Source organism: Saimiri boliviensis, chromosome 1, assembly GCF_048565385.1.
Source record: "Saimiri boliviensis isolate mSaiBol1 chromosome 1, mSaiBol1.pri, whole genome shotgun sequence".
In the NCBI taxonomy this organism is placed as follows: domain Eukaryota; kingdom Metazoa; phylum Chordata; class Mammalia; order Primates; family Cebidae; genus Saimiri; species Saimiri boliviensis.
The window spans coordinates 105,524,822-105,544,389 of NC_133449.1; the positions used below are offsets into that span (position 1 = coordinate 105,524,822).

Genomic DNA, 19,568 nt, shown 5'->3' on the forward strand with positions numbered 1-19,568 from the left:
GAAAAATTTGACCTGGCTTATGCAGATCATAGCTGAAACCGGTGTATCTGCTGGCAGATGCATCTGAGCAGAGCTTTCCATGAGCCAGGAATAGGGTGGGTGTCTGTTGCAAGGCTCAGCAATGATGATGCCAGCATTGTCTCTTTGCATCTTATTTTATTTTATTGAGACAGAATCTCGCTTTGTCGCCCAGGCTGGAGTACAGTGGCACAATCTCAGCTTACTGCAACCTCTGCCTCCCGGGTTCCAGCGATTCTCATGCTTCAGCTACCCAAGTAGCTGGGATTACAGGCATGCACCACTGTGCCCAACTAATTATTGTATTTTTAGTAGAGATAGGGTTTCACCATGTTGGCCGGGCTGGTCTCGAACGCTTGACCTCATGTGATCCACCCGCTGTGGCCTCTCAAAGTGCTGGGATTACAGGTATGAGTCACCATGCCTGGGTATCTTTACATCTTTAAAAAGAGGAAATTAGCCTTGGAGCCAGGCCACACCAGAGGACCCATCAGGTGTTGATAGTGTAGTTAGCCTGGCACTCAGGCAGTTTGGGCTTTGTCCTGAATTTTCTTTTCCTATAGAGGTTTTAGAGGTACTGTGGTATGACCCAGCCTACTGGGGGCCTAATGCCGAAGTGGTAATAACAGAAGTGGCAGTAAATGTCTAGGCGACCCTAGCTGTAAGCCAGGCACCATGCTGGGCTGTTCATGGGTATGGTTCTATGTAATTCCTTAAACAGCTTTGGGAGGAAGGGGGCACTATTCTCACATAAAGTACAGAAACAAAGTAACTTGTCAAAGTCATATGGGTGGTTTGGAGCCTGCTCAGGCTGTGACCTTTCATCACCATGCTATGTTTCCTTCCACAAGTAAGACAAGAGTTAAATCTGTGAAACGCTGGATGTGTGCTGTGCAAGCAGCTCAGGAGAAAATCCTCCAGGCTTTACTGACATGGAGGCTTGAAAGTCTGCTTGAGAAAGAGCGTGAGGTCTGGCTAAGTGTGTTCTCTGTGTGTGAAACAGTTTTGAATGTCACACATGTATGCGGGGAATGCTGGTGGGATTTCACCAGTTTTAGTACATTTGGACCCTTGGGGAGCTTTGTCCACATAGCAAGATGATTTGAGTGTGGTTTTTAAAAGATGGCACTAGACTTCTCAGTGGTAATTAGTGTTAGCAGTTTGGGTTACTATTTCTTCAGAAAGGGTAGTAGGGTTGGTGAAATGTAGATTTCGTTGTGGTGATTTATCAGGTAGTGTCATAAACTGTTAACTTTGCCTTCCTTTGTGTGACCAGTCACCCTGTGACACTGAGACTGAAATATGGAGCCATCAGGGAGGTTGGGTATTGTGGGTCTTATTTTGAAAGTTCTTCAGTTGCTTTTAGAGCAAAGATGGAATGGTTCTTTTCACGTAGTTTTATTTTGTCTCTGCCTTAGGATTTGGTCAACACTGGACTCAGCACTTTCTTTTTCTTTATTGCTTCAATTGTACTGGCTGCTTTAAACCATAGAACTGGAGCCGAAATATCTGCCGTGGTAAGCAAACTCAAATGGTTCAAGCAGGCTGATCTGGGGACCTCCTATGACCTGCCCGCCTGTCCCTGGCGTGTGTCCTGCTCATCCTCCTGTGGCTTTTCCATTGCTAAAGATGATATTGGGCCAGCGGGGGTCCCAATCCCTTCAGTGTTGTGGTTCTTAAAGTATTGGCCCCAGAACAGCATCTTTGGCATCTGTTAGATGTCCTTAGGCTCCACTCCAGAGCTACTGAGTTAGAAATGTATTTGAATGAGCCCTCTGGATGATTCACATGGTCACTCAAGTTCAAGATCCCCTGCTTTAGTTAGTTTCCAACACAGTCCTTGATGTCTGTCAGTGATGTTGTTGAAGAGCCTTACCTGCCTGGGGAAGGGAGGGTTCTTGAATGCAGTCATGACACTGTTCAGCAGTCACATGACATTTTAAGGTGGAAATGCCATGGTGGTGGGGACCAGAGAGGTAGGACTTTCCCTCTCTTATGTCTTACATTTCTGCATTGTTCTCAGTTTACAAGGAACAGGTATCATTTTTGTAATGGGGGGATTAAAAGGTTTATAAACGATTAAACTAGCTACTCTCCCAGGTGCCACCCAGGAGATGTCTCAAGTCTTACTGAATAATTTAAACCCTGTGCTTCTCACTCTGGAGTGAGCTGCTCACTTGGAGCTGCCCAGGTGAGAGGCAGGTATGGGGTGGGGACACAGGCTTCCCTTTGAGTCTGAGCCACCCTGTCATATGTATTTGAAATAAGACTTCTGAGTGGGGCTTCTGAGAGGGGGAAAAGATCAAGGAATGGAGGCACAAGGTTGTAATGGTCAATTGGCAGAGCAGAGGCCTTGAGGGGCTAGGCCACGTGCCTGAGGACTAACCATGCTGGTGTGTTTTAGATATTTGGCTTCTTGGCGACTGCGGCATATGGAGTGAACACATTCCTGGCAGTGCAGAAATGGAGAGTCAGTGTCCGCCAGCAGAGCACCAATGACTACATCCGAGCCCGCACGGAGTCCAGGGATGTGGACAGTCGCCCCGAGATCCAGCGCCTGGACACGTGAGGACTTGCCTGGACCCTCCTCCCTCCCGTCCTTGTGCCTGTCTCTCAGTCAACTTTTCTTTCCCTCATCATGTCAGATTTCCACGTGATTCAGTTGAATTTTGTCCTCTTTGTTAAAAGTTCATTTTGGGAAAGGGTTTCCCGAGTGGGAAATGGCCCAGTGGACAGTTCCGCAGTGGAGTCGGGAGGCCACATTCCCTGGTGTTTGGGGCTGTGGGAGCAGCCGGTGTCACTGCCCAGGTCCACTTGAGGTCTTACCTGCCCCAGAGCACAGGCTTCCCTTTGACTCTGAGCCACCCTGTCATGTATTTGTAACAAGACTTTGGATTAAATGGGGCTGCTAAGGGGGGAAATATGAAGGAATGAAGGGACAGCATTGGAACGGTCAGTCAGCAGCTGTTCTCAGGCAGCCTTAGGCATCACCTGCTCCAAGTCAGTGTTGAATCTGGCTGCCAGGATCCACCCCACTCCTAGTCTTCCGTGCTGGGGCCCCCAGGCAGCCAGCACCAACCCAAAAGCCACAGGACTGGGGAAAGCTGATGTCCTGTTAGGATGGTTTCCAGGGACCTCTGACTCATTGGAGGGTGACCTTTTGTTTCCTACTTTGCTGAGAAATCACTTGATTCTTCCTCAAATGAATCACTTTCCCAAACCCCAGATTCTTCAGGAATTTGGGGACCATCTTGTTTTCCAGTTTCCTTCCTACCCTAAATACTTTGAGGCTGAAATGCAGATTTTTAGTAGTTTTACCTGCTCTGGTAAAAGCCATGAACAAAATAAGCCTATTCCACCAGCCAAAGCACTTGCCCATTTGCTGGCTTCATGGACTGCAGGTGGGAGGTATATGTTTGTGTTAAAAAACAGCATGCGCGCACGCACACAGACTCTCTCTCTCTCTCTCTCTCTCACACACACACACACACACACACACACACACCCTCTATTTTAGGGATGTGTACTAATTTTCCAAATACCTGCAAAGAGTTCTAAAGTGATTCTGAGATTTGTCTAGGATTTGAAAATACTTGAATTTGCATCAGAACACACCCTTCCACCCATGTTTCAGAAGGCACTAATTGTTACTTTGGGCACCTCAGTGTCATAACTACAGACATCATTCTTAGTTGTTGTGGGGAAAATCCTAGCTACTTAAGGTTTCTGATTGATTCTTGATAAAGTGAAGATTATTGTGAGAGGTGGATGAGTTCAGTAAGTCCCCATGATGCTGTAGTTTTTTTTTTTTTTTTTTTTTTAAATTAGAGATTACTTGTATCTTTTATGGAAAAATTGTTTTAGTTTGTCAGGTTTTCACTCTTTGAACTGTTGTTAATGTTTACAAACCTCACTCTAGCTCTAACATTTTGTGTTTAGCCCTCACCATAAGAAAACACTGGCAGGAAGATTTTGCAGTGACATGGAGAAATCCCCAAGACCAAGCGCTGACAAATGTTGACAGCTTTAGCAGTGTACTGTGTAAAAAATAACTCCGAGGGGCGATGGGGGGGTTCTGTGTGAGAAAGCATCCCCTTATGCACATGTGGCATCCCATTCCCTAGAAAAGGATGGCGTCTGATCTCACAGTATTGATCAGGCAACACTGCTTGGCTTGGGGTCAGAGATTGGGTTAGTTCCCTGCTCCAACACCTTCAGTACGATTTGAGTTCAGAGCAGTGGGCCCAGGCTATGTGACTGAGCACGATGTCTGCCTCGGGCTGACCTTGCTACCCTGTTGGCAACTCACCGCCCTTCTGGTCCCACAGCCTGGGTGTGCTGTCTGGTGGGTCTGTTGAGTGTGTTTGCAAAGTCAAAATTGGGCTTATCTCCCTTTGAGAGTTCCTTTTAAAATAGGGCCACAGACTCAGCCTTGCATTAAATGGGGCCCACTTGGAAGGACCACCCTGAGCTTTATCAGAAATCTCTTGCTGGGAATCATGTTACTTGGCCTCCGGAAAAGGCCGCCTTTGAAGTGAGATTGAAAACAAAGGTACCATTCAGGTGGGCTTATTGACCAAGTTTTCCCAAGTCTCTTTAGTAAGACCACTTGATCATCTGGTGAAAGCAGGGACAGGTGGTCAGCCTCCTGAGGATGTGTTGTCAGCTGCAAGAAACAGTTCTGAAGTCATTGAAACTAAATGCAGAGGAATGACCAAAAAGGATGACATGCCACAGAGTGACTTAGGACTTAATTTGCATCTTGGTGGTAGATTCTTCAGAATTATTTATGTCCCTGTAATATGTAATATCCTTTGTGCCATGAGGCTCCCCCTTGGTTTTGTAAATGTTCTCCTTGTATTTAATTAGGAACTGGAAGTGGCACCATGGACACTTTCTAGTTGATGGAATGTGTGGTCACACATCTCATCATGTATAGACCACGAAGTGATGAGAGCTCTGGAGGGAATAGGGTTGTCTTCGGTGAATGGGAAGATGCCTGTATTTTTCTTATGTTGCCTCTGTATGCAAACAGAAGACAGTCTATATCTGGGGGCCTTAAAATGACCTCTTGGCAAATTGAAGGAAGTGTTTTTACATTTGATAGTTTCAGTATGGACCAATATCAGTTCGGTTTGGGCATTTGAAGGCTAAGTGACCTTAGTTTTTTCTCCGTGTTCTGGTGGGATGATATTTGTTTTCACATTTCAAGCAAAACTTGAAGAAACTGCAGTTGCTGTGTGCATTTGGATTTGTTCCTGGAGACTGTATAGCTGAAACCCCCAAGCATTTGGTGGAACCTCTGGTGGTTTTAGATGGATACAAACACTGACATTCTCAGAGAAAGTTTATTTTGGCACTGACTGGGTGGAGTTGGTATTTTTTCCCTCTGATTTTCTTTGATATCTTTCCTTCACACTGCTGAGGGAATGGGAGGAAAATACGTTTGGAGCCTTAAAGAGGGATTAAGGCTGAAGATACTTGTTGACCGCACATAAAGCTGGGAAGAACAGATTAAAATCTCATCAGAGAAGTTTGATTTGAAGTAAACAGCCATCCAAGGGAGGTGAAAAAGCAGTGTGGCGGCTTGCACAGCCCTGATACATATCTTCCTTGGCAACATGAGCTGAAGCCAGCATGGGCAGGGCCAGCCCAGCTCTGAGGGCTTGGCCCTAAAGCCGGCGGCACCCCCAGCCCTTCGGCCCCGTCACTGTCCCCTGGCTGGAAGGCTCATGCCTTCAGGCAACCATGGAAAGTGTCTGACCTCCACCCTATGTTGGGTGCTTCTGGAAGAGCTTTGTGACTCGGTTGAAAACCTTCTTGCTCTCTTCAAGTTTGCCGTTTGATCTGTGGCTCTTGGAAGCTGTCCTAGTGAGTTAGCCATGGCTTAAGCCTGAGGAGACCAAGCACCCTTGTATGTGAATTCTTGCTTGCAGTGAATGAGTCCTGAGCAACCCTTGTGTGTGTCATGTCCTGTGTGTGGCCCAGGCTTACCTTTTCTTGAAGATTCCCATGAGAAATCCCTCACCTATCCATGTGCTCTAAGAGGGGAACCAAGGTCTAATCCCTTTCTGTGCCAGAGTTTCTGTGGATTGGTCTTAGCACCTAGGAGATGAATAGATTGTAGAGACACGTGACCAATTTAGTAATTCTGCAAGGCAGTGAGGATTGAAGGGTTCCTATTGTCTCATCTGTGTTCAAAACAAAGCAGTCATGAAGTCATTGTGCCACTGCCTGACTGTCATCTTTTCCAGATCTTGTTTATAGAGAAATAATGACGTTAAACAGGTATCAGGAAGGGGAAAAAAGTTTCTAGGCCAAGAGCTGCTGATGGATTCTCTTGAGCAGAGTAACAAGTTGCTTCCTGCTCCAGAGACTGCCATTAGCTTGTGAGGTTTCTAGGTGCCTTGTTAGTTCCTAGTGAAGCTGCAGAATCCAGGGTTTTTTCCAGGTCTGTCTTACTTTATCAGCACCCATGCCCAGGTCCAACAGCTTAGTTGGCTGGTGAGGTACACACATGGCCAGGTCTGGGATATGAGAGGAGGGAGGAAGCATTGGCCTGGAATACCCCTGCTGTCTGCCATTAGCACTAGATAGCTCGGGCTGTCTTGGAAACATGTACTTGCTTAACTGCCTTCCTGTCCTCTTGTCTTTGAAAAGCTGTCTCATGTTCCATAGTCAGCTTGAGGGCAAGAGTGGGATGGTGGGGACATGTCTTCCCCATGCTGTGGGTGAGCTCCTGGCATCTGGCTCAGGAACGTGTGGGGTCCAGAGTTGGCTTGGCTGCCCTCTCAGGCAGGACGCAGGCCTGACAACCTCAGCCTTCAGCTTTGTAAACTTCCCTGGAGTTTTATAGAATCTTTTGTTTCTTCAATTCTCAGCAGATATCATTCAAATCACAAGAACTGTCTGGTTGAGAAAGTAATTTAAAATATTTGACCTTTTTATGTTTCTTTTATTTAGAAACTGTGAGAGAAAATACCTTCAGTATCTGCTAGGTCTAGAAGAATTTTCTTCTTAAAGTGAATGTTCTGTTTATCTCTTCTTCCTGCAAGTAAGTAGCATTTGTACACTCTTCAGCTTGAAGCGGAGGAGTGGGTTCTATTATATTTTTCCTTCTTTTGTCTGGAATATATTCTTTTTCCATTTGGATACAGTTTTTCAACCTTTGGGATTTTTTTTTTCCTTTCTAGTTTTTCCTACTCCACAAACATAACAGTAAGGAAAAAATCACCCACAAGCCTGCTGAGTTTGAATCATTGGCAACTTGCCTAGAAAAGTTTAGATGATGGGTCGTCCTTGAATGGTGTATCTGTTTCATAGGGTAAGTTTGTTGTCTTTGTTTTTTTTTATGCTGAGGCTTTAATTTAGGTGACTTGCTATCTAGACACCCTTGAGTGGCGTGTTTTCTTTGGGATGCGTAATTCAAAAAGGCCAGGGAGCCTTTGGCTTGGACCCCTGGGAGTTATCAGAACTTTAAAGTTCGAGTTTAGGAGTAAGAACATATTTCAGACCACCTTAGTCAGCTTTGCTGATGGGATTTAGGGCCAGGCCAGAGTTTCTTTAAATAACTGTGCCTGAAAAGAGAGATGGTGTGAAACAAGATTCTGATAATGGTTTGTGTGAGATTTGGTCATAGTCTAAAACTGTCACGCCTGAGTTGCCTTAGGATGATAGTGCTGACACCCAGTGGGAAGTACCCCATTTTTGTCAGGAAAGCGAAGGGATGGTGAGGAGATGAGGGAGGCCTAGTGCCTCCTGCACCAAGGGGAGGCCTGACTCACGCTGCTTCCTGCCACAGGCCCTGCTTTGCTTGCCTGCTTTTTCCAGAATCAATTCTGCAAGTTTCAAGACTCTGTTCCCCTCTTTGCAGAAGTGAGGAAGGCAAATACTCAGGGTTTGAAGGGAGATCTGGCTGGCCTGAGGGCTGGTGGAGGCAAGGGCAGGATGCCTGGGATGGACTCGTAGGCTGGCCTAGACCCAGAGGGGGCCACCTGCTCTCAGTTCTTTCACTCTGTAACCCATTTAAAAATAAGTTTTTGAATCTTGCCTCAAATTGACCTCCTTGGATAAAATCAGTGCTTTTCCTAATTGATTTTGTTTGACGTGGTTCCCTCTAAGAGAATGCTAAGAATTGAAACTATTTGTATATGTTGAAATTTGTAGAGGTTCAGGAACCCATGGCAGAAACACTAAACTATTTATTTACAAGTATGACTATTTTTTTTTTTTTTTGCAAAGTAGGCAATTCTGTCTTTGTATATTTTAAGGCAAATAATCACTTCACCTCTGGTGCCTTCCATGCGTCGCATAAGCACTCTTGTCAATCATGGAATTGGAAGAAGATGTACATTTAGTTAAACCAGATAACACTATTTTTGTAGCATGATTTTAGATTGTGTCCTTTTAATATTGTTTTCAACAATGGTAGTTTTGAGGTTTTGGCCATTTTCTCTTTACACTTTGTATGTATTTTAAAGAAGAAAAAAACAAAAATTCCCTGGCTATTCCTCTTTCCTCTCTGCTGCTGCTTCTCCCACATCTTGTTCCTGCTTATTTAAATAGTTTGAGAGTAAGAGTATATTTCTGTGAAATAATTATAAGTCAGTATAATTACATTTGGCATTTTTTAACCACTTGCTCAGTCTGGAGCCACTGCTCCCCTCAAACAGTGCAAAGAAAGTGGTTCCATATTTTACAAATGAAAGAGTGGCATTGGAGCCCTGACCTCCTCGTCTTTGGGTATAAAATGCTGAGAAGCTGGTGACCAGCTCCTTCCCCTGTGGTTTGAGCTGGTTAACTGAGCCCAAGCATATTCTCTGGCCCAGGCCCCTTCCAGGATCAGCGTGGGTATCCTGCGAGGCACCACCTTCCTGCCCCCATGGAGTGGGAAGCTTTCCAGGGCCCCAGCCGGCTCCCGGGCTCTCACCTTCCACTCTGATGTCAGATTGGTTCGTTGTGGATGCTCTGGCTAGACTTGGTGGACCTTGCCGGGTTCCAGGCCTGAAAAGAACAGGCTGTTTGCTGTGAGGAGCTGGATGACACTAAGACACAGACACATACTCTTTAGCGGCCCTTTTGACTTTCCTTCCTGCAGGATGTGAGTTATGTCTGGTTCCCAAAACCCTTGAGTAAACTAGCTGAGGCATTGCAAATGAAGGTACAGATGAATTGAAACATAAAATCGTAGCTTTTGAAGTGTCTTTCTGAAGGGTCAGAATATGTAATTATTTGATAACAAAGGATGTCAAGTCAGACAGCTAAGTAGTAACTTTCTAATGATTTGTCCGTGGTACTTCACCTGGTGGCACTTTTGGGGGACAGTGTTAACAATCGCATTTTACTTGTTAAGTCTCTTTCATTTTGGCTGTTTCAAGACACAACTGTGGGCTTTCCGAGGTGACGCCCATTGAGCAAACTTTGGTTTACGTGTTTGGTTTTCCAGCTGACGCGGAAGCCCCGGGTGGGTACCCCCAGCTCACGGGCTCTTGGGTTAAAGTCTGTATGTCTGGAGTGGGTTGGGACCCCAAAGCTTTGCTGCTATTGATTTGTCCCGACAGCAGACAAAGCCTCACATTGCCCTCAATTTCCCTCCTTTCTTTTGAAGGACCAATTTTTCATGGTACTCGTCTTGATCGTTTTCATAGTGTTCAAATCTGTATTTTTGTATGTAGAAGGAAATAATTTTCTCAACACTAATCGTTAATAACTATTGTATTAAATTGTCATGAAGGAACTCTTGTTTAATAAATGGACGTGTAAGGATGTCGTTGTCTCTTTCTTCGCTCTGACTGGCCTCCTCTGCCCCTTAAAGGCAACAGATCCAGTTCCTGAAACAGGTTGAACAGAGCCATGATCCTCAGGGTGGAACAAGGCTCTCCGACACCAGCTTTGCCAGGGCTGACAGGGTGGAACATATATTCCACCAGGGGCCTCTCCATTCCTGCACACCCAGCTTCCATACACATTTTCAGTACATGTGGTGTGTGAAAGTTTGGCCAGAAAGTCTTGTCTTTTCCCCTCAGCCTGGACAAGAATGCGGACTGGGAGTCCTCCAGGGCTGCCACTCTCTGGGCTGTTATGCAACCAGCTTCCAAACCAGGAGAGCCTGGGTTCTGGCTGCCTGAGGCTGCCGTGAGACACTATCCTGATGTGTGAGAGAGCCCTGGGCCAGTTACTCAAGCTTTGTCTCAGTTTCTTGTTTGTAAAACAGGATAGTGTTGAGAACTAGAGCAGGGGTCCCAAACCCCTGGGCAGTGGACTGGTACCATGGGGCCTGTTAGGAGCCACACCGCACAGCATTACTGCCTGAGCTCTGCCTCCTGTCTGATCAGCAGTGCCATTAGGTTCTCGGAGGAACTCAAATCCTATTATAAACTGCATGCCATGAATCTAGGTTGTGTGCTCCTTATGAGAATCTAATGCCTAATGATCTGAGATGAAGTTTCGTCCTGAAACCGTCCCCTCCCACCCTCAACCCAACTGATCCCCCAATCCCTGGTCCGTGGAAAAACTGTCTTCCACGAAACAGGTCCCTGGTGCCAAAAAGGTTAGGGACCACTGAAAGGATTAAATGGTACTCAGATTTCATATGTATTGTTGCTAAGACTGAAGGCTGTCAGGATCCACACCGGTGTTGCCAGTTGGTATCGAACCTGACATGATACCAGACAGTATTGCTCTGGTTTTTCAAACACACACTCCAAGCAAGTGGTCAGTCTGGTTTCATTCATTATGGCTTTTTTTCAGAGTAAGAGATTCACATGCAAGAGAATAAGGCCATAAATGCTCCAAACTCTGGCTCCTTCAAAAGGCCTAGAGTCACAGAAAATGCCATCTGTTAAGAAGCTGCTTTTGTATTAAAAAAAATATAAAAAGTTATAAAAGTCCATCAAAGACAGATACACAGTATAAGTCCTTAGGTGAACACAGAAGGCTGGTATCATCTCCCGGCGTGGACCATAGACCTGCTCTGGGGTCTGGAAGTTCACCGTCCTGAGGGTCCCAGGAACTCTTGCCTGCTGTCTGGGCTCTAGGAAGAAGGAGGGTTTGGCTGGGCCCGCCCAGCTCCCTGTGACACTGCCACCGTGACATCACTGTTTGGTACCCTCTGTCTTTGGGATCAGTCAGTCTATGAGCTCTTCTTTAAACAGTGTTAGACCCAGAATGGTCATCTCACTCCCAGAAGACATGGTTTCCAAGGGTGGTTGGTGTCAGTTCTGGGTGCCGAGCCCCACACTCTCCTAGGCGATAAAGCGAAGGTCAGTTTCTCCCTGCTTCAGGAATGAAGAGGAACTGGTGTTCCTTGAACCAAAGATTCTTGGGCCATTGTCACCAAAGTGCCTGGCGTGGGCAGAAGCACTAAATGCAGACAAACCCACTGGGCCTGGTGTGGCAGCCCTGTCAAGTTTCTGTCTTTGTTCCTGTTAGTGAAACACAGAAGACCTCCCCTGACCCCTGCCAACTAGCAGTGTGGACTGCCTGCTGCCCAGGTGGAGACAAGGCTCTGCTTTGACTCCTTGTGCTGGTTTTTGTCAGAAAGGTTGAAGGGCTGAAGGCCTGTGGGACAGAAATGGGGAGAAGGGGTGGGATACCCAAGATGCCCCCATGCACAGCATGGTCAACAGTGCTGAGCTGAGGGGCAAGGCTGGTAGGCTGGGCTGAAGCAGGACCTGAGGCTCTGGGGGCCTGCCGTGTCTGCAACCCGCTCTGCAACTCAGAAGTCCGGGCCTCCCCTCCAATGTCAGCGTTCCCTGTGTGGTGCATGGGTGGAGGCCTGTGTGGCTCAGGTTGCCAGGGCACCACCAGGCTGTCAGTCGGAGTCCGAGTCAGAATTCTCTTCTGAAAGGAAAGCAGAGAGGATGCTTGGCAGGAGGCTCAGGGCAGCGGTGCCCTGGAACAGTCTCTGGAGAAGCACAGCTGGGTTGCTGGCAGGAGCCTGGGTGTAGGCCTCCTGCAGCTGACTCTACCGTTAAATTACTCTCCCAGTAATCGCTGGCATGAGGGCAGGCCCTGGGCCAGAGGCTCGCCACGGGCAGCAGCCACTTTTTCTTTTTTCGAAACGGAGTCTTGCTTGTCACCTAGGCTGGAGTGCAATGACGTGATCTCAGCTCACTGTAACTTCCACCTTCCCAGGTTCAAGAGATTCTCCTGCCTCAGCCTCCCAAATAGCTGGGATTACAGGCATGTGCCACCATGCCTGGCTAATTTTTCTATTTTTAGTAGAGATGGGGTTTCACCATATTGGTCAGGCTGGTCTTGAACTCCTGACCTTAGGTGATCTGCCCACCTTGGCCTCCCAAAGTGCTGAGATTATAGGCAGGAGCCACTGTGCCTGACCTCTATATTCAATTCTAACATATAAGCCAGGAGTAATTTTATAGCAAAATAATTGTTATATATGTGAAACTCTCCAAATAGTAAAAAAAGAAAAAACAAACAAACAAACAAACAAAAAAGCCCCACCCAAGTCTCTGCTGATGTTCACTACTTGTTCCCTGGACTGGCAGTCTGGGAGCACTTGCTGCAGGCAACTGGCAGCAGGTTGCAGAACCTGAGGAAACCACTGGGGAGCTCTACCCTAGTATTTGCTAAGGGACGGAATGGGATGAGTGGCATTCATTTCCAGCAGAAGGACTGGTTTCTGGGATTCACAGTCCCCATGGTCCCAACACCTGGCTGTTAGGACACTAGTGGCTCTTAAGCCTAACTCACTGGGTCCTCCCTAGGGAAGATCCCAACCACAGGGTGGCACCTGTAGGCCCTTCCAGAGCTGCCCTGGTCTACCTGCTGGGCCACAGGCACTGCCAGCAGGAGCACACTGTTAGGTCTAGAAAAGCATCTCCCTGAGCAGAAGACCCTGCTCTCTGTCCTCTCAGCTTTCTTCCCTGCACCTGTCTGGTCTCTTCTGCCTGCACACTCCTCTACTGCCATCCGTCAGGACCTAGCTCTAGCGTCCCCTCTGGACCCCCAGGCTGGCTGGCATTCAGCGTGGGCCCACCTTCAGCCGCCGTATCCCTCCATTGGCTTCTGTTTTATTGTCATTGCTGCCCCATCTGGCCCTTCCCCTGGTATGGCACACGTCATGTGTCCCTCCCCATGGTTTCTGGGTCTGACTCCTGTCTGGCCTCTGAGCTCCTCAGGAGAGGCCTGGGTGGGTGAGACAGCAGAGGGGCTGAGTTGGGGAGTTGGCCACTCTGGATCGCAGGTGGGCAGGTGCTCTGAAAGTGACTGGCTGCCCAGGGTGGTGGCGGGGAGGGTTGTCCAGGGAGACTTGCTGGCTTGACCCGAGGCTCTGCCATGTCCACTGCTTGCCCTTCTTAGAAAGGCTGGGTGAGGGGGAATGAGGGGAATGGGATTGGCTTTGTGATTAGTGCTGCATGACGCTACGTGAGAATGGGTTGTGAAAATACTTCCTACCATCAGATGGATCAAATGATCCCACCCCAGCCTCAAACTTGCCAGCCATCCCCAAAGGAGGGCAGGCCCCTGCCACAGCACTGCTGGGGTGATCAGGGTGGCTGCTCACCTTCTGTCTTGTGCGCTGTGGTCTCATCTGCAGAGTCCCCTTGTTTGAGGAATTTGGCCACTTCGTTAAAGATCAGGTAGAAGTCAATTGCAAACACGATGGTGGCAAAGAAGCCAAACACCTGTGGGCAGAGTGGATGGGACTTATCACAGGGCTGATTCCCTGCTCCAGGAGGCTGGGAACAAGGCAGGTGGCACTGAGACACGTCTGCCTCAGCCTTGGGGGCCATTTCAGACCTGCTTGGACAAACAGCCAGAGTGACAGGCACAGACCCTTCTGAGTAACGGAAGTGGGAAAATGAGCTGTGAATTTGGTTTGACAAACAGCCTTTCAAAATTCTGGGTGGAGTCAATCTCTAACAAGAGGACTTTGGAATCATCATCGGGACCCCCCAGGGGGGCCCCAGCAGGGAAAGGATCTGCCCCAGGTCCCACCCCAAGTGAGCAGCTAGAGGGGCATTTGCAGCTTCTGGAGGGTGGGGCATCTGCTCACCCCAGCGGCTTTGGAAGCCCCATCTGAGTACTTGGCGACGGCCGTGATGGAGATGGCAAAATAGATGAGGGCTGCGGTGACACAGCGCAGGAAGTCCTGGGGAGAGATGGGTGCGACCATGTTGCCCTGAGCCCCCTGGAGCTGAGCACAGCATGGGGAGGAGGCCTGGCAGCCTGGTCATGTTCCCAGCCCCAGGCCTCACACCGGAGGGCTCCTACCCCACCCTGGCCCCACCCACATGCCTAGGCCCTTGTCATGCCCCCCAGATGCCTCTGCTGCCCTGCCAGCAGCTGACACTGCCATATTCAGGTCCAGCGGGGCTGCTGTCCTAAGCTCTGGACAAAAAACTGTGTGGATCAGGCTGCAGCCTGCCCTGTGACATGGCCCACTTGGAGGAAGCAGAAGTTGGAAACACTCCCACCTGCTCCCTTCCTGCTCTCCAATGGGGAGATCTGGCCCTGGGCCTTGCTTTGCCACACTCTTGTGGCGGATCCATTTATGGATTACAGTTTCTGCTTACCCATCCCTAAGATGGGGACACAGAGGGTGCAGCCCTCCTGAGGTGGTGGATGTTAGATATGAAGTCAAGAGACTAGGGTTCAAGTCTAGCCTTTGCTGCACTTTCTCTAGGACACATTTCATTCAGCAAAGTCCACTGGGGTCTGAGCCCTCCCAGGTGATAAAACGAGGTCAGGGTTGCCAATGGCTGAGGTCTGGGTAGGCCCTGCATATCCTCAGTTAACTTGCCCTGCCTGCGTGGAAATGGCTTGAATTCCTGTGGCTGCAGCTCATTCCTGAAGGTCCTGTGGGGATTACCAGCACCACCTTGTGGCCACAGACCCCTTGCCGGGTTCCCTGTCTCACAGACCTCCTCTAGAGGCACCACAGCCCACTCCAGACTGCAGGGCTGCTGAGTAGTGGAGCTGCGATGATCTGAAGCTGGGTCTCTCCATCCAGTACTAACCAACTGCAAACTCCAGCACACTGGAGAAAGGGTAAGGGCCCAAGTGCATGACTCTGGACTCCTCATCTGGCTGCTTTGCGCAGGGCACCCCTCCCTCATGGAGCCCCTGTCCTCACCATCATGGGCCAGCACAAGCCCTGCCACTTGTCATTCAGCTGCATGGCATCAGCAAAGAGGAAGTACAAGGCCAGCAGGAACTCCAGCAGAGGTGCTGTGAGGAAGGCAGATGCTGAGGACGCCACGTAGCAGATGAAAGTGATGAACGAGAGACCCTGCGGGCAAGGAGTTTGGGTGAAGCCAGAGCCTTTTCATGCTCCTTGTCCAGTGCTCCTCTGAGTGAGGACCTGTGGTAAGGATAGAGGAAGCTCCAGCAGGGGAAGCCAGCTGCTCAAAGTCCCACAGCTGGGAAGTGGCAGAGCCAGATTAGAATCCCATGCCAAGCGCCATGGGTGACACCTGTAATCCCAGCACTTTGGGAGGCCAAGGCAGGTGGATTGCTTGAGCCCAGGAATTCAACCCCAGCTTGGACACATGGCAAAACCTCATTTCTACAAAAAATACAAAAATTAGCCGGGCGTGGTGGTGTGTTCCTGTAATCTCAACTACTTGGGAGGCTGAGGCAGGAGGATCACCTGAGCCTGGGAAGGTCGAGGCTGCAGTGAGCTGTGATCAGGCCACTGCACTCCATCCTGGGTGAGAGAGTGAGAGACTCTGTGCCCCACTGAAAAAAAAAAAAAAAAAACCCAGCATGGCCCAGGCCCACACCTATGCTGCCTCCCAGGCCTGGGCATGGCCCTGAGTCCTAACCCCACCCTGGCTCCCCACTAGGACCCAGTCAGAAAGCCCCAGCCTCCCAAGCACATCCACCCCACTCAGTGCCCTTTGGAGGCAAATCCAAGCTGGGCAGGAACCAGTTTCCAAAAAGTAACACCCAACACCAAAGACATGTGCTTGTCACTGAATGTAAATTGCACCTTGAAAACAAAGACAGATCTCTTTAGTTAATGACATGCAAGCTGAAGTGTTCAGAGTTCAAATGTCCTGATGTCTGCAATTTATTTTGCGTTAGGCACAATAGATTCATGGACAGATAGATAAAGCAAAAAAATCTTTCAGCGTTTTAATGCATTTGCAAATTCTCATAATAAGAAAGGAGCATCCAAGAGGGTACGTTGGCACTGACACCTCAGGCCCCACTGCCTCATTCATACAGGGCAAGCTGTGAAAGGTGGGACCAGCTGTACTTGAACTACAAGAATCAAAATGTTCACTGCAGCCTTGCCCACAACTCTGTAGACGGGAAGAGCTGATGGGAGAGGATGCTGAGCCCTGGTCAGTCCTGCAGCCCAGGTGTGCTGCAGAGCAGGCCAAGGTGATCTGTTGGCCAGCCTGGGCTCCACAGTGCCTGGTGCCCTGAGGCTCACCAGCATCTCCCCTGATCCCCACATCCACCTATGAGCACAGCCCCGCTTACAGACAAGAAGACTCTGTCACATGGCTAATCAGAAGCTACTAGAATTTGAACCCAGGGCTGGCTGACCCCCCAGATAGAGTTCTTTTTTTTTTTTTCTCCGGAGACAGAGTCTTGCTTGTCGATCAGGCTGGAGTGCAGTGGCACGATCTCGGCTCACTGCAACTTCTGCCTTCCAGGTTCCAGCGATTCTCCTGCCTCAGCCTCCCAAGCAGCTGGGATTACAGGTGCCTGCCACCACATCCAGCTGATTTTCGTATTTTTAAGAGAGACGGGGTTTCATCATGCTGGCCAGGCTGGTCTCGAACTCCTGACATCAGGTGACCCACCCACTTCCGCCTCCGAAAGTGCTGGGATTACAGGCGTGAGTCACTACACCCGGCACAGATAGAGTTCTTAAGCAACTTGGCCTTGTGGGTGCTGGAGAGTGCCCTCAGCGGCTGGAGAGGCCTGGGTTCTGCCATTGTACCTGCGTCTTAACATATCCATAGCTGAGTAGCTTCTAGTGGGCGCAGGGGGCCCCAAGGGGACACCCAGATGCCCCACAGGAAACGCTGTGGCTGCTTCAGACAAATGAACTGGAGGGATCCCAGGGGGTCCCCAGGGCACCCCCATTCGCCCTGCACATGGCCTTGGGTGCTGCTGAGCCCCCTTTGGACAGACAGACTAAGGCATAGAGAGGGGCTGTGAGGCTGCTGGGGCCTGCCAGGAAGGCCTTCTGTGGGACCCACCCAGCCCTGGTCCTCTGCCAAAGGCTGTCCTCCTGGCCCTCCCCTTCCTGCCCCAAAGCCTAATTCTGGGGATTCCCCTCTCAATTCCTGTTTTTTCATCCGGGGATTTCTGGGGCCCCTTCTCTCGGTTTCTGTCCATGTCAGCTTCTGCACTTGCTTGGCCTGGGAGTGGGAGTTAGGGGACAAGGGAAGCAGGAGTGCCCTTAGCGGCTCCTGTGAGCCCTGAGTACAGACCCCTCACCCCTCCTTATCCTCCTTGACCTGGATTCCTGACATCCGGTAGCCCCAGGGTGGCCTCTATGCTCTGGCTGGTCATACACCTCCTTCCCCCCATGAGGTGGTCCCCTCAGGGGACGGTGGATTCCAGGCTTCTCCCCTCGAGTGGTTCCCAGTGGTCTCCAGGGTAGGGCTGGGAGTGTGGCCTCTGGGATGACCGCAGAAGAGGCTGCAGGACCACCTTCGCCTTCTGCCCTGAGCGACCCGGGAGAGGTCCCGGGGCAGAATATCCCTTCCTCCTGCCCCCACCCTCCGGGCCGCTTTCAATGCACCCCTCAGTTGAGCCTCCTGTCAAATCAGGCGCCTCAGCACTCTCATCTGCAAAGTGGGGACAAGGGCAGGAAGCGCCAAGTCGCTGCGATCTCAGCAATAAGTGGCCGCCAACATGCACCGCTCCCTCCTCCCTCCTTCCCCGGTCCCCGGCCCGGCCTCTCCCTCCCCATTCACCTCGGCCCAGCACCACCCCCACCCCACGGCGGGCAGTGCCGGCGCCTCCTGTGTCCAGAGGACAAAGAAGCCCGACCGGCTGGGGCGGGGGCGAGCGCAGAGTAGGAAGGAGCCCGGCGGGGGTGGGGAGGAGGGCGGTGAAGTCACCACTGGGCCGCCTCACCCAGTCCCTGAAGTGGGGTCCCTCCCGCTCCGCACGGCCCAGCGATCGTTCGGCCCCGCCTCCGCCCCGCAGCTCGAGGCCCCGGTCCGAACTCCCCGCTCGCAGGAAAGCGGACCCCGCCGCGGCCGGGGAGTCCCGGAGGTCCGAACGGGCCGAGTCCTGGGGCCCAGACAAGGCCCCACCCTCTTCCCACGGGCCCCAGCTCTGGAATCGCTGGGACGGCGCCGCTGAAGGCCCCAACTCGATCCCCCAACCCGCCGTCCAAAGTTTGGGGACCTCCGCCCAACTTAGTGCCTGAGAAAAGTCGGCCGAGGCTGCGCGGGGAGGGGGAATCGGAGCACTGCCGTCACCCCGGGAATCCACCCGTGCTCAGACGTCCCCCTCCAAAAGCAGGGCCGTCGAGGATCCCGCCGCACTCACCGACTCGGCCAGCAGGAGGCGGCCTTTGAGCGAGCAGAGGAAGGCACGCGCCGGCAGCAGGGCGCGGAGCCCCGGGACTACTGGGCCGGATCGGGAGCCGCCTGCGGGCTCGGGGTCTGGGTCGGGGTCGGGGTCGGGGTCCGGGGGCCACATGGCGGTGGCAGCGGCGGCTGCAGGGCCCGGGCTCTGCCTGGCTCCCCTCTCCCCAAGCCCGGAGGGAAGCGGAAACGCGGGCTGTGCGGAAGGAGGGCAGGCGACACTGGCTGGAGAGCAGAGGCGCATCCCCCGCCGCCCCGCCCCGCCCCGCCCCCACTCGCTCCTCCGCCCCGCCCCTCCTCCTCGGACCCTGGCGGCCACGGGTGCTGGGCCCGACTCGCCCACGCCCCGGCCTGGGGCTTCCGCAGACCCCGCCTTCTCCTTCACCCCCGTCCAGGACGCTGGAGACCTCCAGATCACCGCCCCGGCACCCCATCGGGGCTCCCATCCATCTTCCCTTATCCAGAAGGGCTGTCTATACTCGCTGTGTCTGGTCTAACTTCCTGCCAGTGCGCGTGTCCGGGATCCGGGAACCCAGGCGTCTAAACAGCAAAGACCCCGGCCGTGATGTCGGCTCCGCACCCCAAGCCTCTCTCTTGGGGGTCCGAGTTTTCTTGCGACTTCCCTGGCCATCCCTCCTGTCCTCTGCTGTCCCACCCTCCCCCAGGGCCTCTTTGTTGGCTTTTCAGGCCTTGATCATGCACCCGCCTCCCCCAACCCAACCCTGGAGGACTCTCAGACCCGCACGCGCAGCTCCAGGCACAAAGACACGCACACAAGCGCAAACACACACAGACACCCACACACAGGCACGCACATCTGCAGGACTCCATGACCTGCAGTTCCCGTCCCACTAACACAATTCTCTCTCTCTATGTCTCTCTCTCTGTCTCTCTCTCTGTCTCTGTCGCTGTCTCTCTCTCTCTCTCTCTCTCTCTCTCTCACACACACACACACACACACACACACACACACACACACACCACTCACGTGTGCCCATCTGCAGAGCGTCTGGAGTTCAG

General features: G+C 51.2%; 2 protein-coding genes across 6 annotated transcripts in view; one reads left to right on the plus strand and one right to left on the minus strand.

The window, feature by feature from the left end:
• The window catches only part of CMTM4 (CKLF like MARVEL transmembrane domain containing 4), a 77,081-nt gene extending 67,298 nt beyond the window's left edge, over nucleotides 1–9,783 (plus strand). For 2 of the 5 annotated variants that reach the window (XM_074401988.1, XM_074401993.1), the window contains exons 3-5: nucleotides 1,437–1,535; nucleotides 2,423–2,583; nucleotides 6,982–7,182. In XM_074401988.1, the coding sequence (XP_074258089.1) occupies nucleotides 1,437–1,535; nucleotides 2,423–2,583; nucleotides 6,982–7,039 (318 nt within the window). In that variant the 3' untranslated portion in view covers nucleotides 7,040–7,182. Of the gene's footprint in view, nucleotides 1–1,436; nucleotides 1,536–2,422; nucleotides 7,183–7,211 lie in introns of those variants that run through there. The other 3 variants (XM_003936266.4, XM_074401998.1, XM_074402005.1) reach the window with 2 other exon arrangements.
• Nucleotides 9,784–10,732: 949 nt separating this feature from the next.
• CMTM3 (CKLF like MARVEL transmembrane domain containing 3) lies at nucleotides 10,733–18,772 on the minus strand. The gene is made up of 5 exons (XM_003936265.4): nucleotides 18,511–18,772; nucleotides 15,119–15,274; nucleotides 14,039–14,134; nucleotides 13,547–13,667; nucleotides 10,733–11,859 (listed from the first exon to the last, which is right to left on the minus strand). Exons 1-5 carry the CDS (start codon nucleotides 18,661–18,663, stop codon nucleotides 11,831–11,833), a joined length of 555 nt encoding a protein of 184 aa, XP_003936314.3. The 5' UTR covers nucleotides 18,664–18,772; the 3' UTR covers nucleotides 10,733–11,830.
• Between the last annotated feature and the right edge of the window lie 796 nt (nucleotides 18,773–19,568).

What these genes read in the sequence shown, in the direction of transcription:
- CMTM3 (XM_003936265.4), bottom strand. Translation starts at nt 18,663, where the DNA reads ATGTGGCCCCCGGACCCCGACCCCGACCCCGACCCAGACCCCGAGCCC. An exon ending in GGGCTTCCAAAGCCGCTGGG is followed by an intron (nt 13,668 to 14,038) that starts GTGAGCAGATGC and finishes CTCTGCCCACAG; the next exon opens with GTGTTTGGCTTCTTTGCCAC. An exon ending in CACAGCGCACAAGACAGAAG is followed by an intron (nt 11,860 to 13,546) that starts GTGAGCAGCCAC and finishes CTTTCCTTTCAG; the next exon opens with AAGAGAATTCTGACTCGGAC.